The sequence below is a fragment of the Ursus maritimus genome, unplaced genomic scaffold, assembly GCF_017311325.1.
Source record: "Ursus maritimus isolate PB19 unplaced genomic scaffold, ASM1731132v1 scaffold_17, whole genome shotgun sequence".
Taxonomy (NCBI): Eukaryota; Metazoa; Chordata; class Mammalia; order Carnivora; family Ursidae; genus Ursus; species Ursus maritimus.
The window spans coordinates 39,354,231-39,373,814 of NW_024424119.1; the positions used below are offsets into that span (position 1 = coordinate 39,354,231).

Here is a 19,584-nt window from a genome sequence, read left to right on the forward strand (position 1 = left end):
AAAGAAAAAGGTCATTAAATAATTACAACAAGAAGAAGAAAGAGAAGCCGAGCCGAGATCAGGATTTTGTTCTGGGAAGACTGGTTCTTACTAGGCTGACATCGATTTGGCCTTTGCATAAAGTATTTCTTTCTTCTTCTCCTCCTTCTTCTTCTCTCCTCTTTTGTATTTTTGTTAAGTCAGTGCATCCTTGGAACTCGAGCAATAGATACATTAATGTAAGTTTTTCCCCAGCAAACTCCCACAGCCTTGAAAACACAATTTCGGGTATCATGTCCTCCAGAAAGTTCCCTGGTCCCTTCCCAACTTGCAAAATAAGAGCCCCCATGGATTCCAGATTCCCTAAGTGCCCTTTGCTTACCTGTGAGTAACACTTTACACTGAAATTAGCTGTTTGAAAACACCTCCCGTTGGCACGTCCTCGGCACATGGGAGGTACATGAGAAATGTGCCTTGAATGAACCGAACACCCTATCATCATCATCTTGTCAGGTTTTTTTTAAAAATGGGCACGTGATGGGATGAGCACTGGGTGTTATACTGAACTGATGAATCACTGAACACTATATCAGAAACCAATGATGTACTGTACTATACATATATATATACACTATTTAATAGAATTTAAATTAAAAACATTTTTAAAAATTGGTATGTTGTTTTTTTAACGCATCTAATTGAATTCTGCAGCTGTGCCCTTCTGCAGCCTTACAACGAGCCATTTGCTACCGAAAACAACAGTGTATCGTAGACTGTTTTCTCTGAGGGAATGCAGTTCCTTCATGCCAAGAATAAATCAAATGGACCCCGTGAGGGATTTTTACCTTGCTTGGTACAGGTCAAGAGGGAGAATGAATCAGAGCGTTAGAGTCTGTGCTTCCCGGTGGGTAAGGAGAAAAAACATGTTCTCCCCTCCCTTCCTTTTCCCCGAAAACCTTTAAATATCACAAAGCTTTTAAGCAGACTCATTAAGTCTATGCAAAACCATCACAGAACCGGGAGTCTTTTCCTGCCTTTCCTCTTCCTTACTGTTCCTAGATTTTCTTAGAAAACCAAAGAGCTATAATGTCATGACATGCTGTAAAACAGAGTTCAGCCAAGAGTTCCAGGACCCGCGGAAAATTAGGATTTTGCCCACCCATTGTATTCAACCAACCTGTGCCCGAAGCTTCAGAGCTACTGAGATCCAAAACATTGCCCTCCTTGCCCTGCGGATTCCTCTGAGGCGAGCCCCATCTCCAACAGGGCACCACACTGAGCTCCCGGAAGCCAACATCACCATGCCCACCCCCGGGGCCCTTAGTGGGCAGTGGGCACCGCGGGGAGTGCCAGAGTCACCCCAAGAACACCCAGCTGGGGTTACAGAAACCTGCAGATGGTACACCATCTCTGAGAGCCCCTCCTTGTTTGATATAAAAATGTTCAAATGCACAGAACAAGAGAGAGAGTATTCCCGTGAACTCCCATAGACCCACCCCCCAAGACGGAACAACTGCTCACACTTTGTCATTGAAGATCCCTTAGGGATCGTAATAACACTAGATACCTCAGAACACCCCCAGATACTTGGGCATCTCCCAAAATGAGAATATCATCCCCAGGGTCACGAGGCCGTGATGCCAGCTAACAACACTAACAATAGTTTCCTAACACTAACTAATGTTCAGTCCATGTCCCAAATGTCCCTCATGGACCTTCTCAAGGGAGAGTCCTTCCCTGAAATCACACCCTGTCCCGGCCCTGTCCTCTCCCTCCTCCGCTCGCCAGACACAGTCCTGCCATCACGGCAGCCCCCCCTCGAGTACCTGTGCAAAAGGTGCCATCATTGGGAATGAACGTTTCGTTGTTGTTTGTGGCCTGATATCCTTCTAGACAAACACAGTAGAAGCCTCCGAGCGTGTTGTGGCAAGATGTGTGGTTTCCGCAGACTGTGGTCGCTCCAAACTGGCACTCATTTTTATCTGTTGATACATTGAGACAATGCACAGAAAGGGCTATCAATCCATACCATGTTCCACGACCCAGGCCGTTCGCCTGTGCTACAGACTCGGGAGTTGCTATTCCGTGACAACATCTCAAGGGTCTATTTCCGCAGCCTCTTTTCTTTTCACGATGCTTCTCGCAGCACATGGGTCCCTTGTAGTTGTGCGCTAGGTGTATATAAAACCACAAGAGAGAGGCGCCTGGGGGGCTCAGTTGGTTAAGTGGCCAACTCTTGATTTTGGCTCAGGGTCATGATTATGATCTCAAGGTCATGAGATGGAGCCCACTGTTGGGCTCTGCGCTGAGCATGGAGTCTGCTAAAGTTTCTCTCTCCCTCCACGCTCCCCTAACCGGCCCCCGACCCTGCACACTCACGCTCTAAAATAAATAAATAAAATCTTAAACATACATACACACACACACACACACACACACACACACACAAGAGAAAGCCAACATCTCAATCTGAGCATTCATCTTATTTGAAGATTGGGAGAAGGGGATTGCACATTCCACATCGACCGTGTTAATTTGTCATCATATACTGTTCCAGCTCTGTCTTCCAAGCTGCGGATTGAGATTCTTTTTCAATTTCTCCAGACTCAAAAAGATCTTGTGAAAGAAACAAATCCAGCAGCATCCCATTTTTCCAGCTCAGCCAGCCACGCTCTTTTGCTTTTTTCATGAAAGGCAGAGGAGGACGATTTTGCATCCCGTGATTAACTGGAAAATTTGTTACTTCTGGGTTACCAGGAAACACAATGGAATTAGTGCTTAAGCCTCATCCGGGAGCAGAGCTAATACTGTGGCAGGAACAGCTCCTGCTAATCGTCAATGACCCATGTGAATATCATTAGTCACCCAGTGAGAAGACGTTGACGTATAGGGTGCTTGATGAGTCCGCAGAAGCCCGCCCTGAGTATTTTGAATTCAGTCATTTGACACAGATGTCAAATGAAAGTATGTCCCCCTCCTGTCTCTGTCCTGTAGCTCAGGGCTCGGCAAACCTTTTCTGAGAAGGGCCACTCATCGGTCTCCGGTGGCAGGTGCTCACCCATGCTTTTGGAGCACAAAGCAGCCACAGACCATAAGGAAACAAATAAGCGACATTGTGTTCTAATAAAACTCTATTTACAAAAACAGGCAGCGGCCAAATTTGGCCTGCAGGACAGCCTTTGCTGACGCCGCCCTGGCCTCTACCATCAGAATTCCTGTGACCAATTTTTCTTATGCAGTCTTTCAGGGCTGATCTCTCCTACTGGTTGTTTTGTTTGGGTTTGGTTTGGTTTGGGTTGGGGGGGCAGGGTCATCAATTTATGAACTGAAGTTTTTCTGATTATTATTTAGTATATTTAGAACCATTTACTATAGCATTGGTTCGCCTCTCACCATTGCCCTCGATTCCTGCCCACTCAAAAGTACCCTTCTGAAAATGTGGTGTTTCTTTCCCCTCCCCCCTCCCATTTTCCTTACAGGTGTTATCTTTCTGGAAATGTAACTGAACACGGAACACAGTTCATCGTTAACACTGTCTATGGTGAGATCTGCATGAGAACTGAGAGCAACAACCCTTAAGCCACAGCCTGGCCAAGTGTCCCGCCCCAACTTATAAGCACTGCCCAGGGCTTTTGGACACAAGTCCAGCCACCCATAAAATGGCACGTTCCTGTCCTTGACTACTGTTTCTGAGACAGGTCTCCCCTGCAGACTTCACCAGAAGGGACAATGGGTTTGTAGAGAATTCTACATTTCTGAGGTCCCCTGACTGCAGACCACATTACAGCATGCAGGGCACACAGGTCATGTCACCTGTGACCTGTGGTGTGGTCTCAGCAGGCCACGTACTGGTGTACACAGGGCCCAGTGTCTGAGAACAAGTCCACATACATTAATAAATCCCTTCTTCCCATTAAGAGAAGTTTCTATGCAGGAGTCAAAGAGCAATCAAGAGCGTGGTGAGCTTCCACAGGAGGGGGCTGCATTCAGACAAGACTTGTCCGCGCTCAATGCCGACCTCACTTCCAAGCCCCTGCTAGCAAGCCGTGGGAGGAGAGGGGTGGGACAAATGCCCCAGGAACCTCAGACTGCGGGGCAGCCACAGTTCTCCTGGGCAGAATCCTACAGAGAGAGGGTCAAAGGTGGCACAAATCCAGCCCGTGGGAACGGGCGACGGTGTGTGACTGTGAAAGCTTCTATCTGGGAAGTAGAATAGGACTTTTGGAACTCGGAATTGTTATTTTTCTTTAGGAAGGAAAGACCCAAAGATAGATCACAAGGTTGTATACACTGTCAGTTCACAACCACAGAGCAAACTGTCAATATTTGTACTGCACATAACAAGGTTGCTGGGAGAACACTGTGATTCTCATAACATCCACTATTATTAAATGTGCCGTGAGAGTCTCCCTCTCTCTGAGTCGGGCTTGAACCTGGATACGGCCTGACTCTCATGGCACGGAGGAGGCCACGAAGCCAAAAAATAACCTCAGATACTTCCTAAAGGTCTTTGTATTCTTTTAAGCCACCCGAGACCCCAAAAGGCTACAACTACAAAAAATTTGGAGGACGGGGTCTGGTAGACGTAAGACTCAAAGTCACAGTATTTCACCAATTAGCCAAGAAAGTCCAACAGGCAATCGTGTTTTGTTTTTCCTCAGGGTACTAATACAAATCATTTTACACCAAAACCACCAGGAGAAACTAAGGAAGGCAATATTCATTCGAGTTCTTAAGTTAAACTCAAGACTTGAAACAGATTTCAAATTTGTGTTGGGTCAGAGGGTTTCCAGAGATTCCAGTTCAATGACCCTCTGACACGAAAGGTACCTCCTTGGAAACGCCACGGAAAGGCTACATCCAAACAGTAGAACAAAGACATATTATAACGGACAAAGCTTCTTGTAATAAAAACGTGTGAACAAAACAGTGTGTTCCCCACAAGGACACTGGCTCTTTAACCCTAGAGAATCTCGTTCCTTGATTCAACTTTTCAACTTCACCCAAGGTCCAGAACTTACCAATACAGTAAGTCCTCCCGTTGCCCACAAATCCGTATTTGCAAATACACATCTTCACCCCTTCTGTTTGCTTGCAGGTAGCGTGTTCATGGCAAGTGACACAGACATCTAAACCAGAATCATAAATCATAGGTTACAGGCAAAGAAAAATGTAATCACCTCCTCTATACAAGTCACATTTTGGGGAGTGGACATGTACAGTGGAGAGCCAAAATCTGAATAGCAGAATTATGAAAGGTGAAGTCAAGCAGAGAAAGACAATTATCGTCTGGTTTCACTCATATGTGGAACAGAAGGAATAGCGCGGAGGGCCACAGGGGAAGGGAGGGAAGACTGAAGGGGAAGAAATCAGAGGACGAGACGAACCATGAAGGACTCTGGACTCCAGGAACCAAACTGCAGGTTACAGAAGGGAGGGAGCTGCGGGGATGGGGTAACTGGGGGATGGAGATTAAGGATGGCACATGTGGTGATGAGCACTGGGTGTTATAGGCAACTAATGAATCATTGAACACCACATCAGAAACTAATGATGTCCCATATGCTGGCTAATTGAACATAATTTAAAAAAAAAAAAGAAGGAAAAGAAAAGAAAAAGAAAATTTTTTTTAAAAAAAAGAATTATAAAAGGTAGATCTGATCCCATCCTTAAAAACCTGCAATGGCTACTCATTGCCCACAGAGTAAAGTGCAAATACTTCTACCTGGCAATCAAAGCTCTTAACAGTCCCACCCTACGCTAACCCTTCTAAGCCTCACTCTTCCCAAACCCAAACCACACACGATATTCTCTAGGCAGGAGGCTGACTACTCTTTGCCACACATGTTGTCCCCTGTCCTACTTCATGCCATGGTCATGATGTTCCCTTCAAGAAGAATGCGTATCCCTCCTTCTCTGTCCACCTAGCACCCATTCCTACTTTAAGACTCACCTTAAACATCACATTCTCCCTGGTATCGTCCCCATTCCTCCATTCTTGTGGAAAATTAAATTCCTCTGGGCTCCACTAACACTTGCACATTCCCACGTCAACCATGTTAATTTGTCAGTATATACTGTTCCAGCTCTGTCTTCCAAGCTGCGGATTGTGAAAGAGCTTCCCCCCCAGGACGGGGATTATGTCATTTGCCCATATATCATCATGGCACAGTATGAACATTCAAGATACTTTTACTGACCAACTGGATAAAGGAACTTGCAATCTGACTTCCCACAACTCAAAAAGCAAGTGGAAGGGAGAAGAACTCATCTATTACCCTATCTGTGTTTCTTTTAGGGAAAAAGTGAATGAGTTTAAAATGTCAGTGACATGAACAGCCAGTCCCAGCTGGGTGACCAGATCCCAATTACTTGGACAGGCAGCAAAATGTGTGAGGCTAACACACGAAAACCTACCAGGGGTGACTGATAGATGGCCCAAGGTCAAACAAGGATGTCTGCCTGAGGCTATGAGGGCTCTCGCGTTGTCCTCTCAGTGTCTGTAATTTCAGGAGTGGCCCTCGGCAGGAGGGTCTTTCAGCGCCAGAATTCCATCTTAGCCTCGGCCCCACGACTACCCAGCTAATAAAGGCTCAGCCCTCGGGTTGCTCTAGACGGCTGAGACGGGGAGATTTCCAAGTACTTACAAGGGTTCGACTGACAATCTTTTGACTTCACAACAGTGCAAAAGTGATACACATTCAGTAGAAAGCATACTTCAAATTTTGAATGTTGACCTTTGCCCAGGCTAGGGCTATGCGGTGTGATGCTGGGCAGTGCCAGTCAGCTCCAGCACCAGCCAGCCACGCGATCTCAGGGGCAAACAACCGATAAACTCACAAACGTTCTGCACCCACACGACCATTCCGCTTGTCACTTTCAGGACAGTATTCAATACCTTACATGGGACAGTCCACACTTTATTATAAAATAGGCTGGGTGTCAGGTGATTTTGCCCAACTGTAGGTGAACATAAGGGTTTTGTGCACATTTATGGTAGGCTAGACTAAGCTATAACGTTCGACAGGTTAGGAGTATTAAATGCATTTTCAACTTATGAGATTTCCAAATTATGATGTAACCCAACGGTAAGTTCAGGAGGATCTATACTGATTGTTGACCATACTTTTTCCTTTTTTTTTTTTTTTAAGATTTTATGTATGTACGTATTTATTTGAGAGAGAGAGATATTGAGAGAGTATGAGTGGAGGGGGGATCAGGGAGAGGGAGAAGCAGGCTTCCCGCTGAGCAGGGAGCCTGACGCAGGACCCTGGGATCATGACCTGAGCCGAAGGCAGATGCTTAACCGACTGAGCCACCCAGGCACCCTCTGCTTTTTCTTTTAAAACAAACATAACACAGAAATGAGATAAACCATTGCTTATCCCTAAGTAATACTAAATTAACCATAGAATATTTACAAAATTTATTATATCCCAGAGCATTAAAAAAAATGCAACAAAGTGTAAAAAAAAAAAAAAAGAAACTGTAGAAGTCATACTATATGACTACCATGTAATAATGTAATAAGACTACAAAATAAAACATAAGACTAGCATCCCCAAAAGAAACTTATAAGACTACAGACCACTCTCCTAAATAATTCTTAGGACAAAGAGGATAGCAAAATTGAAATGTTTAGGGGCACCTGGCTGGCTCAGTCAGTAGAGTGTGTGACTCTTGATCTCAGGGTTGTGAGTTTGAGCCCCACGTTGGAAGTGGAGATTACTTAATATTTTTTAAATTGAAATGTTTAATACTAGATATAAAAATGTATCTACTCCAGAAAATGTGAGTTTTTCATGTTTTTGCACTTTAAAAGAGAGAAAGAAAAGCAGGCAGCCCAAGGGTGGAGGGAAGCCTTAGAATTTTAATGCAAGAAATTTTGGGGGGAAAAAATTCCTAAAAGGGGGTGCCTGGGTGGCTCAGTAGGTTAGGCATCTGCCTTTGGCTCAAGTCATGATCCCAGGGTCCTGGGATCGAGTCCCAGGTCAGGATCCCTGCTCAGCAGGGAGTCTGCTTCTCCCTCTCCCTCTGCCCCTCCCCCCCACTCATGCTTGCTCTCTCTCTTGTGTTCTCTCTCTCAGATAAATAAAATCTTAAAAAAAAATAAAGAAAATTTACTAATTCCTGACCCCTAACCTCCCCCCCAAAAAACCCCTCTATTAGAAGAAAAGTATTAGAAAATACATTCAAATTCACTGAAGAAAAAAAAAGTTTCCCCAAAGTCAGTACATCATAAAGACCAGTAGTCGTGACTCAAGTGGGATTGGTGAGAGGAACAAAGAGCACGTACCAATACACAACATTAGGAATACGAAAGAGCCTGTAAGAAAAAAATACATAAAAGGTTTTTTATTACAGATGAAAGACTTGCAGTTAAACATTGCAGGTTTAGCACACTCTCAAAGCTCCCCCTCCCCCAGTGACGTCAAGGACCAGAAAGGTATAAACCCTGGCGGACAAGATGATAGCAGATGAGGTTGTCAATAATAGTTCCGAAGATGGAAGAGATGGCCATCCGGGAATGGCTGGAGAGGAAGAACAAAAAGCCACCCCAAAGGCTCAGGAATTGGGGCCACTGAGTGCTTCAGAAGGCAGGTGTCAGGGTTGGGACTCAAAGTTCAAGGAACCAGGTGCAAATATGGACAAGGAGAAGGCGGATACCCCGCTCCCCTCGCTAACCCTGGTGTAAGATGGAATTTGCAACTTGGAGGAAATGGATCAGAGAGGCCCCTGATTATAGGCGCGACAGGCAGAGCTGAAGTGAGAATGGGTCTCCCTACCTCAATGTCCATCCACGTGGAGTCAATACATGTAACCATTTCAACACTTTAACACATAACATTTTTAAATGGTGCCGTAGGACACTGTCAGTTCATAATCACGTGTAACCAAAATCCTGGAAATACCTTTTAAATAACGGATCCTGGGTCAAGTCCATAAATTCAGTGTCATCAGCCATAGAATGACGAACACACTCCCCGGTGTGTACGTATAGTGCAGTAACCAAAAATAAGTACCGAATTTATGAAATCATCGACAACAAAATGGTAACATGTTTGATTTTTTTCCTTTTTTTTCTTTTTTTTTTTAAGATTATTTATTTATTTATTCGACAGAGATAGAGACAGCCAGCGAGAGAGGGAACACAAGCAGGGGGAGTGGGAGAGGAAGACGCAGGCTCATGGCAGAGGAGCCTGATGTGGGGCTCGATCCCATAACGCCAGGATCACGCCCTGAGCCGAAGGCAGACGCTTAACGGCTGTGCCACCCAGGCGCCCCTGATTTTTTTTCTTATATGGAATATTGGTCTTTATAAAGATGGCAGCATTTATATACATCCAGTTCCAGAAACTTACCTCAGATGGAAAAAAAGGATTATTTCATTCAACTGTTGAGTGAATCTGATAAACACACGCACAAAAATAAGAAATAAAGTAGTGCCACCCACTCAGATAAATTAACGGAAGTCCAGTCTGAATTAGTGAAGGACAAAATGTAAAGTTTTTAAATAAACTGAATTAAGTTGAAGTTCATTCAATAATCAGAACCAAACAAAACAAGGCCTTGTAAGAAGGCAGACAGATAGAGGGGGAAGCAAGCACCGGAGCGGAGTATCCGAACCGGATCCTAAATCCAGCTGAGTCTAACTCACTGAATGACCTTTAACAAATCACAGAACCTCTCTGGATCCCGGTTTTTTCATCTATAAAACAAGGGCTTTGGGCTTCTCAAATTTTAAAGGGCATTCAGGGGCACCTGGGTGGCTCAGGTCATGATCTCAGGGTCATGATCTCAGGGTCCTGGGATTGAGCCCCTCATCGAGCCCCGCACTCAGCAGGGAGGCTGCTTGTCTCTCTGTCTCTCTAAGATAAATACATAAATCTTTAAAAAAAAAAAAAATTTAAAGGGCATTCAAATCACCTGGGGATAGGGCAGGCTCTGATTCAGGGTGGGGCCCTGCACTTTGCATTTCTTACAAGCTCCCAGGGGGACCATATTTTGAGCAGCAGGGGTTAAGTGGCCTCCGTAGTCCTGGCCCCCTAATTGGCAGACACTTCATCCTTTGGGTACCTGTTTTAATGACAAAAAAAGTGTAACCCCAGCAGGACAGTATTTGGCGTGTTCGGATCAATATATGTCCGTTCCCCATACCGGCAAAAAAGACAACAAGGCTACCAAAGGCTTCTCAGCCCACCTGCAGGAGGGAAAGCAGTTTCCGAGGAAGAAGGGCCTCAACTAAAGCTTCTTAGTCAGCCATCATTAACCTAGTCTGCAGGGCCTATATGGCAGCTTCTGAGTTCTAACTGCTTGAGGGACTAAGTAGCCTCAGGAAAGGGACAGGAAGCACAATCCTAATCCAAGAAAAGACATGGCGGGGAGGGTCGCTTCTAACCACACAACAGTTTCCACCATTCACCAGCCCCTAGCTTAGTGAAGAATCACCTAGAAATAGGGCGACCACTTCGTCCTGGTTTTAACAAACGTCCTGTGACCCAGAAAACCCCTCATTTCGGGGCAAACCAAGACAGCTGGTCACCCCACCTGGAGAGCTTGTTAAAACAGAATCCCCAGAGTTGCTGATTCGGTAGGTGTGGGGTGAGGCCTGAGAATCTGCATTTCTAAGACACTCCCAGGCGGACCACACTACTAGTGGCACTGCAAGTCTAGTTCAACCTCAAGAACGTGGGTCAGAACCCTGGGGAAAGACAAGGCAACACTGGAAGACGTTTTTCACCGAGTCTGGACCGATGCAGAGCTCAGCTGGACCAAGGTGACAGAGATAATAACCCAAGGAATGGAAATTCTCCAGGCCAATAGAAAGATCACCGTGCCTTTGCTACAGAACCTGAGGGGAAGTGGGGGGAGGGGGGCATCTTCACGGCCGTGTCAAGGAGGACCTAATTTTGTCATCAGCCCTCTGCTCAGGAGACCAGAGAGCTGGCTGCCCTGTGGTGACTGAGAGAACTATTGCAGAGGGTCACCACCCTGGCCTAGGGGTACCTGGAATTACTGGCAGAGAAACAGGACAGTGAGCATTCCAGAGTCTAGATGGACAAAAGAGGCTAAGCACTCTTTGTCTCTATTATTGTACCCCAGCGAGGACCACCTAGACCCACTTCCCTTCAGCACTCTGTATCAACTAAGCCAGCTAAAACCACAGCCAACGGTGAGAGGGCGAGACAGGTTTTGGTACGCACCGGGGCCGGGAGACTTCTCTCTCTTGCTCCCCTGTTCAGTGATCTTAGGCAAGTTAACCTGCCCATCCTCCCGTTTTAATCTGCGAGATGGAATCGTGTTGTGAGGAGTCAATGAGAAACAGAAATGCTGTATGAGCTCGAAAGCATTAGGCAAAGGGCTAATTTACATGAATATTTATGTCTCTCTCCACAGAGAGTGTTATTATGGCTGGAAACAGGTCATGCAAGAGGCGGGGCCGGTGGCTCTGAGCAGGGGTGAGGAAGACGAAGGGGATACGATCCTAGCTCTGCCACTGGCTAGCTGTGCCATCGTGGATCGGGCTCTGCGCCTCGGTGTCCTATAAATCTGAATGTGAAGATAATAAAACCCACCTTATATGGCCGTTGTGAGGAATAAGGAACAAATGAGTCCCTATATGTAAAGCAATTAGAATATGTTAGATGCTATTGTAACAAGCACTGGGCAACTCCGTTGATGAATGAATGAAGGTACTGACAGCTAGCCAAGCCCCAGGCAGACTAACGAAGAGCGTGATGGAGAGCTGCGTGAGTGCAAAAACCCAAAGCAGTATCTTTGCATAGACAGATGCCTACCTGTTCATGGGGCCGATACTCTAGGATCCATAATACCTTAATTTACGTAATCACCCCTCTGCCTTCCCCACATCCTCCCAGCCTTCTGGGAACACCTGACTCAGACCTTGGAAGCTCAGCGTCCTCTCCCTTCCAGGCCTGCTCATCGCGCCCTCCTCCCCTGCACGCACCACCTAGGCCTCTACCTCAGCCTGGTCTGGGGGCTGGCAGCCCGAGCAAGCCACTTTCGCTTGGTATTTTAATATGCAAGCAGCGATTTAAATGAAATAATGGCACAGGGACTTTGACAATACAATGAAGAGGTCTGCCCGCTGCCAGGGGAAGAAGGGGGTTTATGAGCACAAACGGAGTGCTTGCATTTAAAGCGTAATCGAATCCCCAGCTATTCACAGTCGGACCAGACAAAGGCCCTGCACTTCCTTCCTGAGAGCCTGTCTCCCAGGATAACCTTGTGGAGATGTGTGGGGACGGAGCAGATGACCTGAGGAAATAAGCAAAGGGGGCCTAAAACTCAGGACTCAGGAAGAGAAAGCATTACCCAGTCTTCCACATGATGTAAAATTGTATTGCTCTTACTGCATCAAGTCCAGAAATGGAAGGAAACTGAGAAACCTTGAATTCTCACCTCTCCCCATCGCTGACACACAAAACAAAACCATAGGCTCTGCTTTAAATCCCCCAAGACAGAGAGCACTCTACTCTCTCAGGCAAGAGGAGCCTTGCAGGGCAATGGGAACCACCACAGATTTCTCTTCTCCACCCCAACCCAGGACTGGCATTCTCCGTCAAGAACCTGCAACCTTTACTTGTGTAAGATAACCATTTTACACAAGTAAATAACCATTTTACACAAGTAAAGGTTGGCTTCCTTTTGCCCTCTTGTGTCCACTTTCTTGCTTGACCAAGACCACCTTGCAGTGGGGCCCCCCACATGTGGCCTCCAGACCAGGAACCAACCTTCACCAAGTGCCCCAATGTCAAAGCTTTCAAGCTTTGAGTGAAGCAGCCTTTCATTTAGGCCACGCCCTCAGTTCCTGCCCAGGATGTCACCCACTAACGCGTTCCCTCACACCTGACTCACATTCTCAAGCAGGCAGAAAACTGTTTTCAATCCATGCAATTAACTTCCCGTCTCCTCTGCAGAGCAAAGGCCAAGAGGCCACTTGGTACCGGGGCTGCAGAGATGGAGGAACCAATTTTAGGATTGGACCAGAAGGCTGAGGACACGCCCAGGGCCAAGACCCCGGCAGTGGAAGACAGACCCATGGGACGATCTTCTCCATCAGCTTGAATCCTGCTCCCTCACTTTCAGCAACTATAAGTCCCTCCAAAACAACTCACGCCCCCCATGTCTCCTCTTTCCCACCCTGAGGAGTGACTATGTGCTCTGACTCAGGATGACAGAGTGAGGAGCAGGCCTATGAAATGCATGCCCGATGATGTCATGTGCAGTCATACCGCAAGAACAACTTCCCAGGCCTCTCCACCATCATCACTCCCCCTAGATTCTCAAGGCCTCTGCCTGTCCTCCTTCTGGCCTTCCCAACCCAGCCCGTCTTGAGCCAACAAGTCCCCAGCCACTCCTGACTCAGTGCCATGCCAGAGAAGGTTAAGAAACAGGACTGACTGGTTCTACCCCTCCTCGCCCATTCCCAACCTTCCATTCCCTTGGGCTTGGCACCCCACCCACCCATCAACACCCTCCTGCTCTACCAACTATGTGTCTCACACTTGCCTCGCACCCAGGCCACCTGACTTCAGCAACGCCACTCTCTCCTCCCTGAAACATCTTTGATAACAATTCAATGTAATTCAGCACATGTTACCAGCGAGACACTGAATACACAAATAGACAATGGCCAGGCCATATATAAAAATAGAACAACTCAGACCCACACGATGCATGAGGCAGCCATCATCAGTCCAGAAAGCCAAACCACAACCTCCGTAGCAGTAAGACCCAAATGGTCAGGACTTAACCGCTAACAGCTGGCTTCCCTAATTGTTGCCCTCGCTTCCCATTTAGGACCAATCAGAGAAACGGACCAAATACACTCCCCTAACCAATCACGTAGACTGTCTGCTGTTAGTAAGCCACCTCCAGCTTCTCGATGCCAACAGCCTCGGACCAGGGGCACACCGGAAGCCTTCCCCTCTGAGCCGCTCTCAAGACTCTCCTGCTATAGCAAACTCTGTATAAGGAGCTCTTGCCTGTTCCCATTTGGGTGGTCTTCATTTCCTTTCATACTGAATTCCTAATCCAAGCCCCAGTCCCCAACTCACATGAAGCTCTTAGTCTAGGAAACATCGACACTATGCAATATGTGTGACATGCAATATGGCACAAGCGTGTAGAGTAAGGGTACCATACAAACACAGATGCGTGCTAGTGTGTAAGTATCCCCTACATGTACGGTTCAGAGGCACGGGCACGGTATCGCTGGTGCTGCAGGGAACTCGACAACCTCCCAGGAGGGAGGCCAACTGGGCTGGTTTTGAAATATGAAGAGCCCTCCCTAAGTAGACAGCTGTGGGCAAAAGGAAGAGCGGTTCTTCTCCATTCTTCTCCTCCCCTCCCCTCGCAGAGACTAAGTTTTCCCCCTTGGTGACCAATTTCGCTTTTGGACACGCTCCATTAAATACCTCATTTATTTCTACATTTGCAATGTCTCCGTCTCTACTGAGTAATGCCCTTCACGCTACGGTGTGCTTGCGGCTGCTTTACCAAAACCACCACCCCGGGGGAAAAAAATTACTTGCTCTGACCTGGCCAGCCCAGCTGAATGGGTCTTCCCTTTGCTTCTAACTTCTTTAAAGAGTGTCTTTAAGAGCCAACCACCATCTCCGCACTCACGAGAACCCTCTGCATCTGGCTCTCGCCCTCACTGCCCTGCGAGCCCTGGCTCACCTGAGCAGAGCCACCAAATCCAAAGCTTTTCTCTCAGTCTCCGCTCCCACAGCTCGCCTGGGCTGGTTTCCCTGGACACTCGACTGGCCCAGTCCTCCTACCTGTGTGGCCGCTGCTCTTTCTCTACCATGTGCACCTACCACCGAAAATGGGTCTTCCCCCAAAGTCTGCCCTGGGTCTCCTTCCTCTCATCCACCTCAAGGCTTCAAGTGACCACCAAGTCTCCATTGCTGGCACACACCTCTTGTCCACAGTCTTCACTCCCTACTGAGTTCACCTCTCCAGAAGCCCTAACATCACCTCAAATTCGGGATATCCAAAATGACTTCTCTTTCTTCCCCAATCTTCTTCTTCCTCCTACAGAACCATATATCCAAGTCACCCAGTCCCCAAACCTTCATGTCCCCTTTCTCGTCTGTTCACTGGCACCTTAATGCCCATTGTTAAGTCCTTCTCTTCCATTTCTACCTTATTATCTGCATTCAATCCCCTTCTCCTGCTATCTTTACGGCGGGGCCAGTCCTCCGAACTTGTGGCCAGCCCTTACAACTTCCTCAGTGGTTCTAAGCCTCCAGGCATTCCCCACATTGTCCACTGGAAGGAAACCTGCCCTTAATAAAATCAGATTCTTCAAGGTTGTAAATGAAGAAAGAATGCCTATATAGGGAGAGGAGGCTCCACGAGGCAACCCTGACTTCCATTTCCCAAAATTCACCCCGTAGCCTTTAGGTAGTTACTCCGATCCACCCTCTTAGCCCAGTAATTCAACGGGCCCATGTCGGACCGTTGCCTTGGCTAGAGAGCTTTATTTAACACAGGTTCTGAAAGAGGTCCCGAGCACCTACAGGATTTTACGCACACTGCTGTGGGAGACCAAGTCAGGGAAGGAAGTCAGAAAGCCGACCAGGATATCTGATGTACAAAAATGGCCACCCCAGAAGGCTGAGCCATCAAGAGAAACACCCACCAGTGATGGTAAAAGTCCAAAGATCAAAAGAGTTTGAGGAAACAGAAGTGTGAGCCACAAAACCCATCCCCCCCCATCTTCCTACGTGGAAGTTCCCTTCTACTTCGGATGAATGATTTTACTAAGAAAGCTGGAGGATTTCCTTATACCCACTTTTTATATCACTCCCCGCCCGTACAAAAGCCTGCAATGACTTCCAGTGGCTTCCCACCACCCAGGAACAGCTAAGTCGAAATACCTTGGTCTGCCAACCAAGGCATCCTGCCCTCTGGTTAATCCAGTCTGCTTCTCCACCTCCATTTCCCACCCACCTCCCACATACCACAGGCCCCAGGCTTTTGTACCTCCGTGTGCTTCCTCACACTGTCCCTTCCAGGTGCAATCCATTTATTCTGCATATATTTATGGAGAGCTGACTGTGCCCTCTGCCATGAGCTGGGATGCCTTTTCCCCACCTTCCCATACCCAAATATTACCAAACCTCTGGGCCCAGTTCAAGAGTCACCTCATCCCTAACGCCTCCAGACTCACCAAGCTAGAATGAACCTTGCCCTCCTCTGACCACGTGCACCTTCTCTGAGCACTTAGGGCATTCTGTCTTCTATTAGGGTAACTTGGTAAGTGGGTAAATGCCACCTCCCCTACATGTTTGAGTCGACTGTGTAACTCCTACCACATGTGACAGTGCGTTCCAATTGCCTGGAAATGGGTGATTTGCTTGTCTGTCGCCTCCAGAACATGAGCTCAATGAGGGCCAGCGCAGCGCCCTCACATCCTGCACGGTGAAAACGATTCAAGGACCATCTGTTGAATGAATGACTTGATTAAGGAATGCTTTATTCCTGTCATCTTCCTTCAACTTCCTTCTCACCACATTAGCATCTGGTTCTTCATTTAGGTGAAAAGAATTAAAAGGTGGAAAGAAAATTGCTTCGGGTCAAGAATTTGTCGTGCAAAAGCCACAGCAAGCCGGAAGCGTGACAGCGCAGCCGGAACGCCCTTCCGCGCCCTTCCACGCCCTTCCACGCCTGGCGCGGCTCTCCCCCGGGGCTCCGGCTCGCGCCCACCCCCGCCTCGCTCCAGGTCCCGGGCGCCGAGGGCGAGGCCGCCTACGACAGGTTCCCCCCCACCCCACCCCAGAGGCCCGGGGCGGGGGCGGGGAGCCCGTCCTGCCTCTGTGCGCCCCGCCTTCCCGAGCCCCAACGGCCAGAGGGGGCCCCACCTGCGCTCCACGCCCGGGCTCCGCGCCGGCCCTGCCCGGAGGCGGGGAAGCGTCCCGGGCGCGCCCGGCGTCGTCGAGGGCCCGGCCGGGCACCCAGCCGGCGCCCCCGTGCCGCGCCCGCCCCCCGCCCGCACTCACCGTCGGCGCCCGGCGCTCCGCTCGCGCTCCGGGCCAGACCGAGCAGCAGCAGGAGCGGCAGCAGGCGGCGAGGCGGGTGGCCCGCGCCTCGGGGCCCCCGGCCCATGCCGCCGCCGCCGCCGCGTCCCTCCCAGCGCGCCCGCGACTCCTCCCGCGGCCCCGAGGCGCCGAGATAAGGCGGCGGGCGCCGCGGGGAGGGGGCCGGCCCGGCCGCTTCCGGCGCCGCGCTGGGGAGCCGAGGGCGCCGCGGGGTCCCGGGGAGGTGGTGGGGCGCCGGCCCTTCCTCCCCGCGTGACCTGCGCGCCCGCAAGACGCTCATTCGCTACGCGCCCCTCACTCGCTCGTGCGCCTGCTGCGCGCCCGGCACGCGGTGGCCCGGAGGACGCGGCGGGCAGAGCGACAGGGTCCGGCATATTCGCGCGGACATTCTGCTAATAGGGACAGACATCCAACACAGAATGACATAGCTGACCCTAGAGTCCCGGACCGTGCCAGGACGAAGCGTCCGCCGTGCTTCAAGCACGAGAGACGAATGGGAGATCCGAGCCTCCCTGAGGCTCAGGGGGGGCACCCCGGGTGGCAGAGGAAGGGGGGTGAGGGGCAGAGGAGCGGGAATCTGAGGAGGGCAAAGAGTACTGGGCTAAAGTGACTGGTGCTCCAAGCAAGGTCGGGCAAGAAGCCAACGGTGCAGTCCACCCAAGGACGACAGACCGCCAGGTGACAGGATTGCCCGGGGCGACAGGGCTGTGCTGGGGGAGGAGCTGACAGAGCTTCCTGCTGCACCGAGGATTTTCAGCTTGGGGCGTTGGGAAGGGTTCTTGAGGAAGTAAGCTAAGACCCAGAGAATGAAAAAAAGTGGGAGGGGAATCTAAGCAGTGAGAAGGGCTTGTACGGAGAGACAGGAGCTCGAGAGCATAGTCTAGAAATGGGGAGGACCTCCTTAGAGTGGCAACAGATGGTTGGAGAGAGGCATTAAGCTGCAGAGATAAGGACGACCTCATAAACCAAGGGAAGGAGGTTGTTCAGAAGCTGTAACAGGGTTTTAAGCAGTGACCTCATTAGGAAAAGCTCCCATGTCTGCTCTGTGAGATTGGGACTGGGGCTGGGGAGGCGGGAAGAGCGGCCTGGGGCTGCTGCAGTAATCCAGGCAAGAGAGGACACGTCCAGGAGCAGGGCATTGGCAATGAGAAGTGGCAAACGAGAGTGGTATTGGGTGGAATCCACTGGATTTTATGACCAGTAGAATGTGGAGGAGAAGGAAAGAGAAATTACAAATGTCACCTGAATGTCTAGTTGGGGCAGCTCAGTGGATGATGGTGGTGAAGTCACTGAGATAGAGACCCAAAGGGGCTATTTGCAAGTTGGGGTAGGGAGAGGCTGGGGCGGGGGAGAATAAGTTCCAGTTTGAAGGCTTTGAGCTTGGCATGTCTAAGAGCAGGGCCCCCCACTACTTCACCCGTATCCTCGCTTGCTTTCTCTTTCTACCATGAGCCTGCCATAAATCTAACCACCCATGAACACACCCATATAAGGGCCAAACTTGTTGTGCAGCCTTAAAAAGAAGTAGTTAAAAATAAACTGCCTCGCCTCTTTTACAGCAGGCTTTCTTGCTAATTATTTTTTGTTCAGCAAAGATAAGAGCCTGCTTTGGGGAGTAGTAGATGGGCAGTGGGGTTACGGGGGGTCTATCCTCTATAATTTAGACAAAGTTGTTGTTAAGCTCAATTCTTCATGAACTTTGAAACCATGTCATTGTTTCAACAAAAATACATTCATTTAAGACATTGTTAAGCCAGCCTATACTTCTTCTCCACCATGTCCCCTGCAGAGTAAATAAATAAATTTAAATACATCTGTGTATGTGTGTGTGTGTATACACATTTTTTTTAATTGGTGATATTGGGAAAAATAGTCCAAACTTGGAAATGGGCAAGTTTACTTTTCAGTGGGGTGCTGGGTGTTGTAACGCTTCTGGGGATTATCTAATTCTATAGGGTTGTGCACCTTTGATGGACTTTTTATTAATGAGGCTATTTTACACCTCTAAGTAGGGGTAGAAGTTTACTTGCAGAAAATGGAGAGTGCAAAATTTCTTGTCCGTAGCAATGCAAATTAATTTTTCCAGTAGAGATAGAAGTGATTTCTGCCAGGTGAACATAAGATAAATCTAATAATAAGATTTTGTCTTATATGATGTCAGCCAGGTTTGCATTTAGCAAATTCATCTTATCACACCTAACAGATAAATATATGTGTATGTATAGTGTATTTTTCAAATTTTCCTGGGAACCTTGGTATCTTACTAGTACTCCTTTGAAGTCAACATCTTGCTGAGTCCCTCATGAATTAATTAGTTGAATAAAATCTTAGGTTTTCTTTTTATAGTTGCATAAATCACATTTTTAATATTTTGAAAATTGTATATTGGCACAATCCATGTCGTTCATAGTCTACATTAGATTGTGTGACTCTCATCAGTTCTTTTTATTGACTCATTTTGTTGCTTTCAAACAATTTTTTTTTTTTTTTTTTTTTGGTAAAAAGAATTACTTCCTATCCAATGGTGAGTTCA

General features: G+C 48.2%; 1 protein-coding gene across 12 annotated transcripts in view; it reads right to left on the reverse strand.

Moving 5' to 3' along the window:
* SUSD1 (sushi domain containing 1) overlaps positions 1-17,140 on the reverse strand; it is a 218,253-nt gene extending 201,113 nt beyond the window's left edge. For 11 of the 12 annotated variants that reach the window (XR_005835227.1, XR_005835228.1, XR_005835229.1 and 8 more), the window contains exons 1-3: positions 17,013-17,140; positions 5,001-5,108; positions 1,806-1,961 (exon numbers count right to left, since the gene is read on the reverse strand). Coding sequence is in view for 9 of the 12 variants with exons in the window: in XM_040631715.1 (XP_040487649.1) it covers positions 1,806-1,961; positions 5,001-5,108; positions 17,013-17,118 (370 nt within the window). In the remaining 3 variants the exon portion in view is untranslated. Of the gene's footprint in view, positions 1-1,805; positions 1,962-5,000; positions 5,109-9,906; positions 10,057-17,012 lie in introns of all 12 variants that reach the window. The other variant, XM_040631713.1, reaches the window with a different exon arrangement.
* Between the last annotated feature and the right edge of the window lie 2,444 nt (positions 17,141-19,584).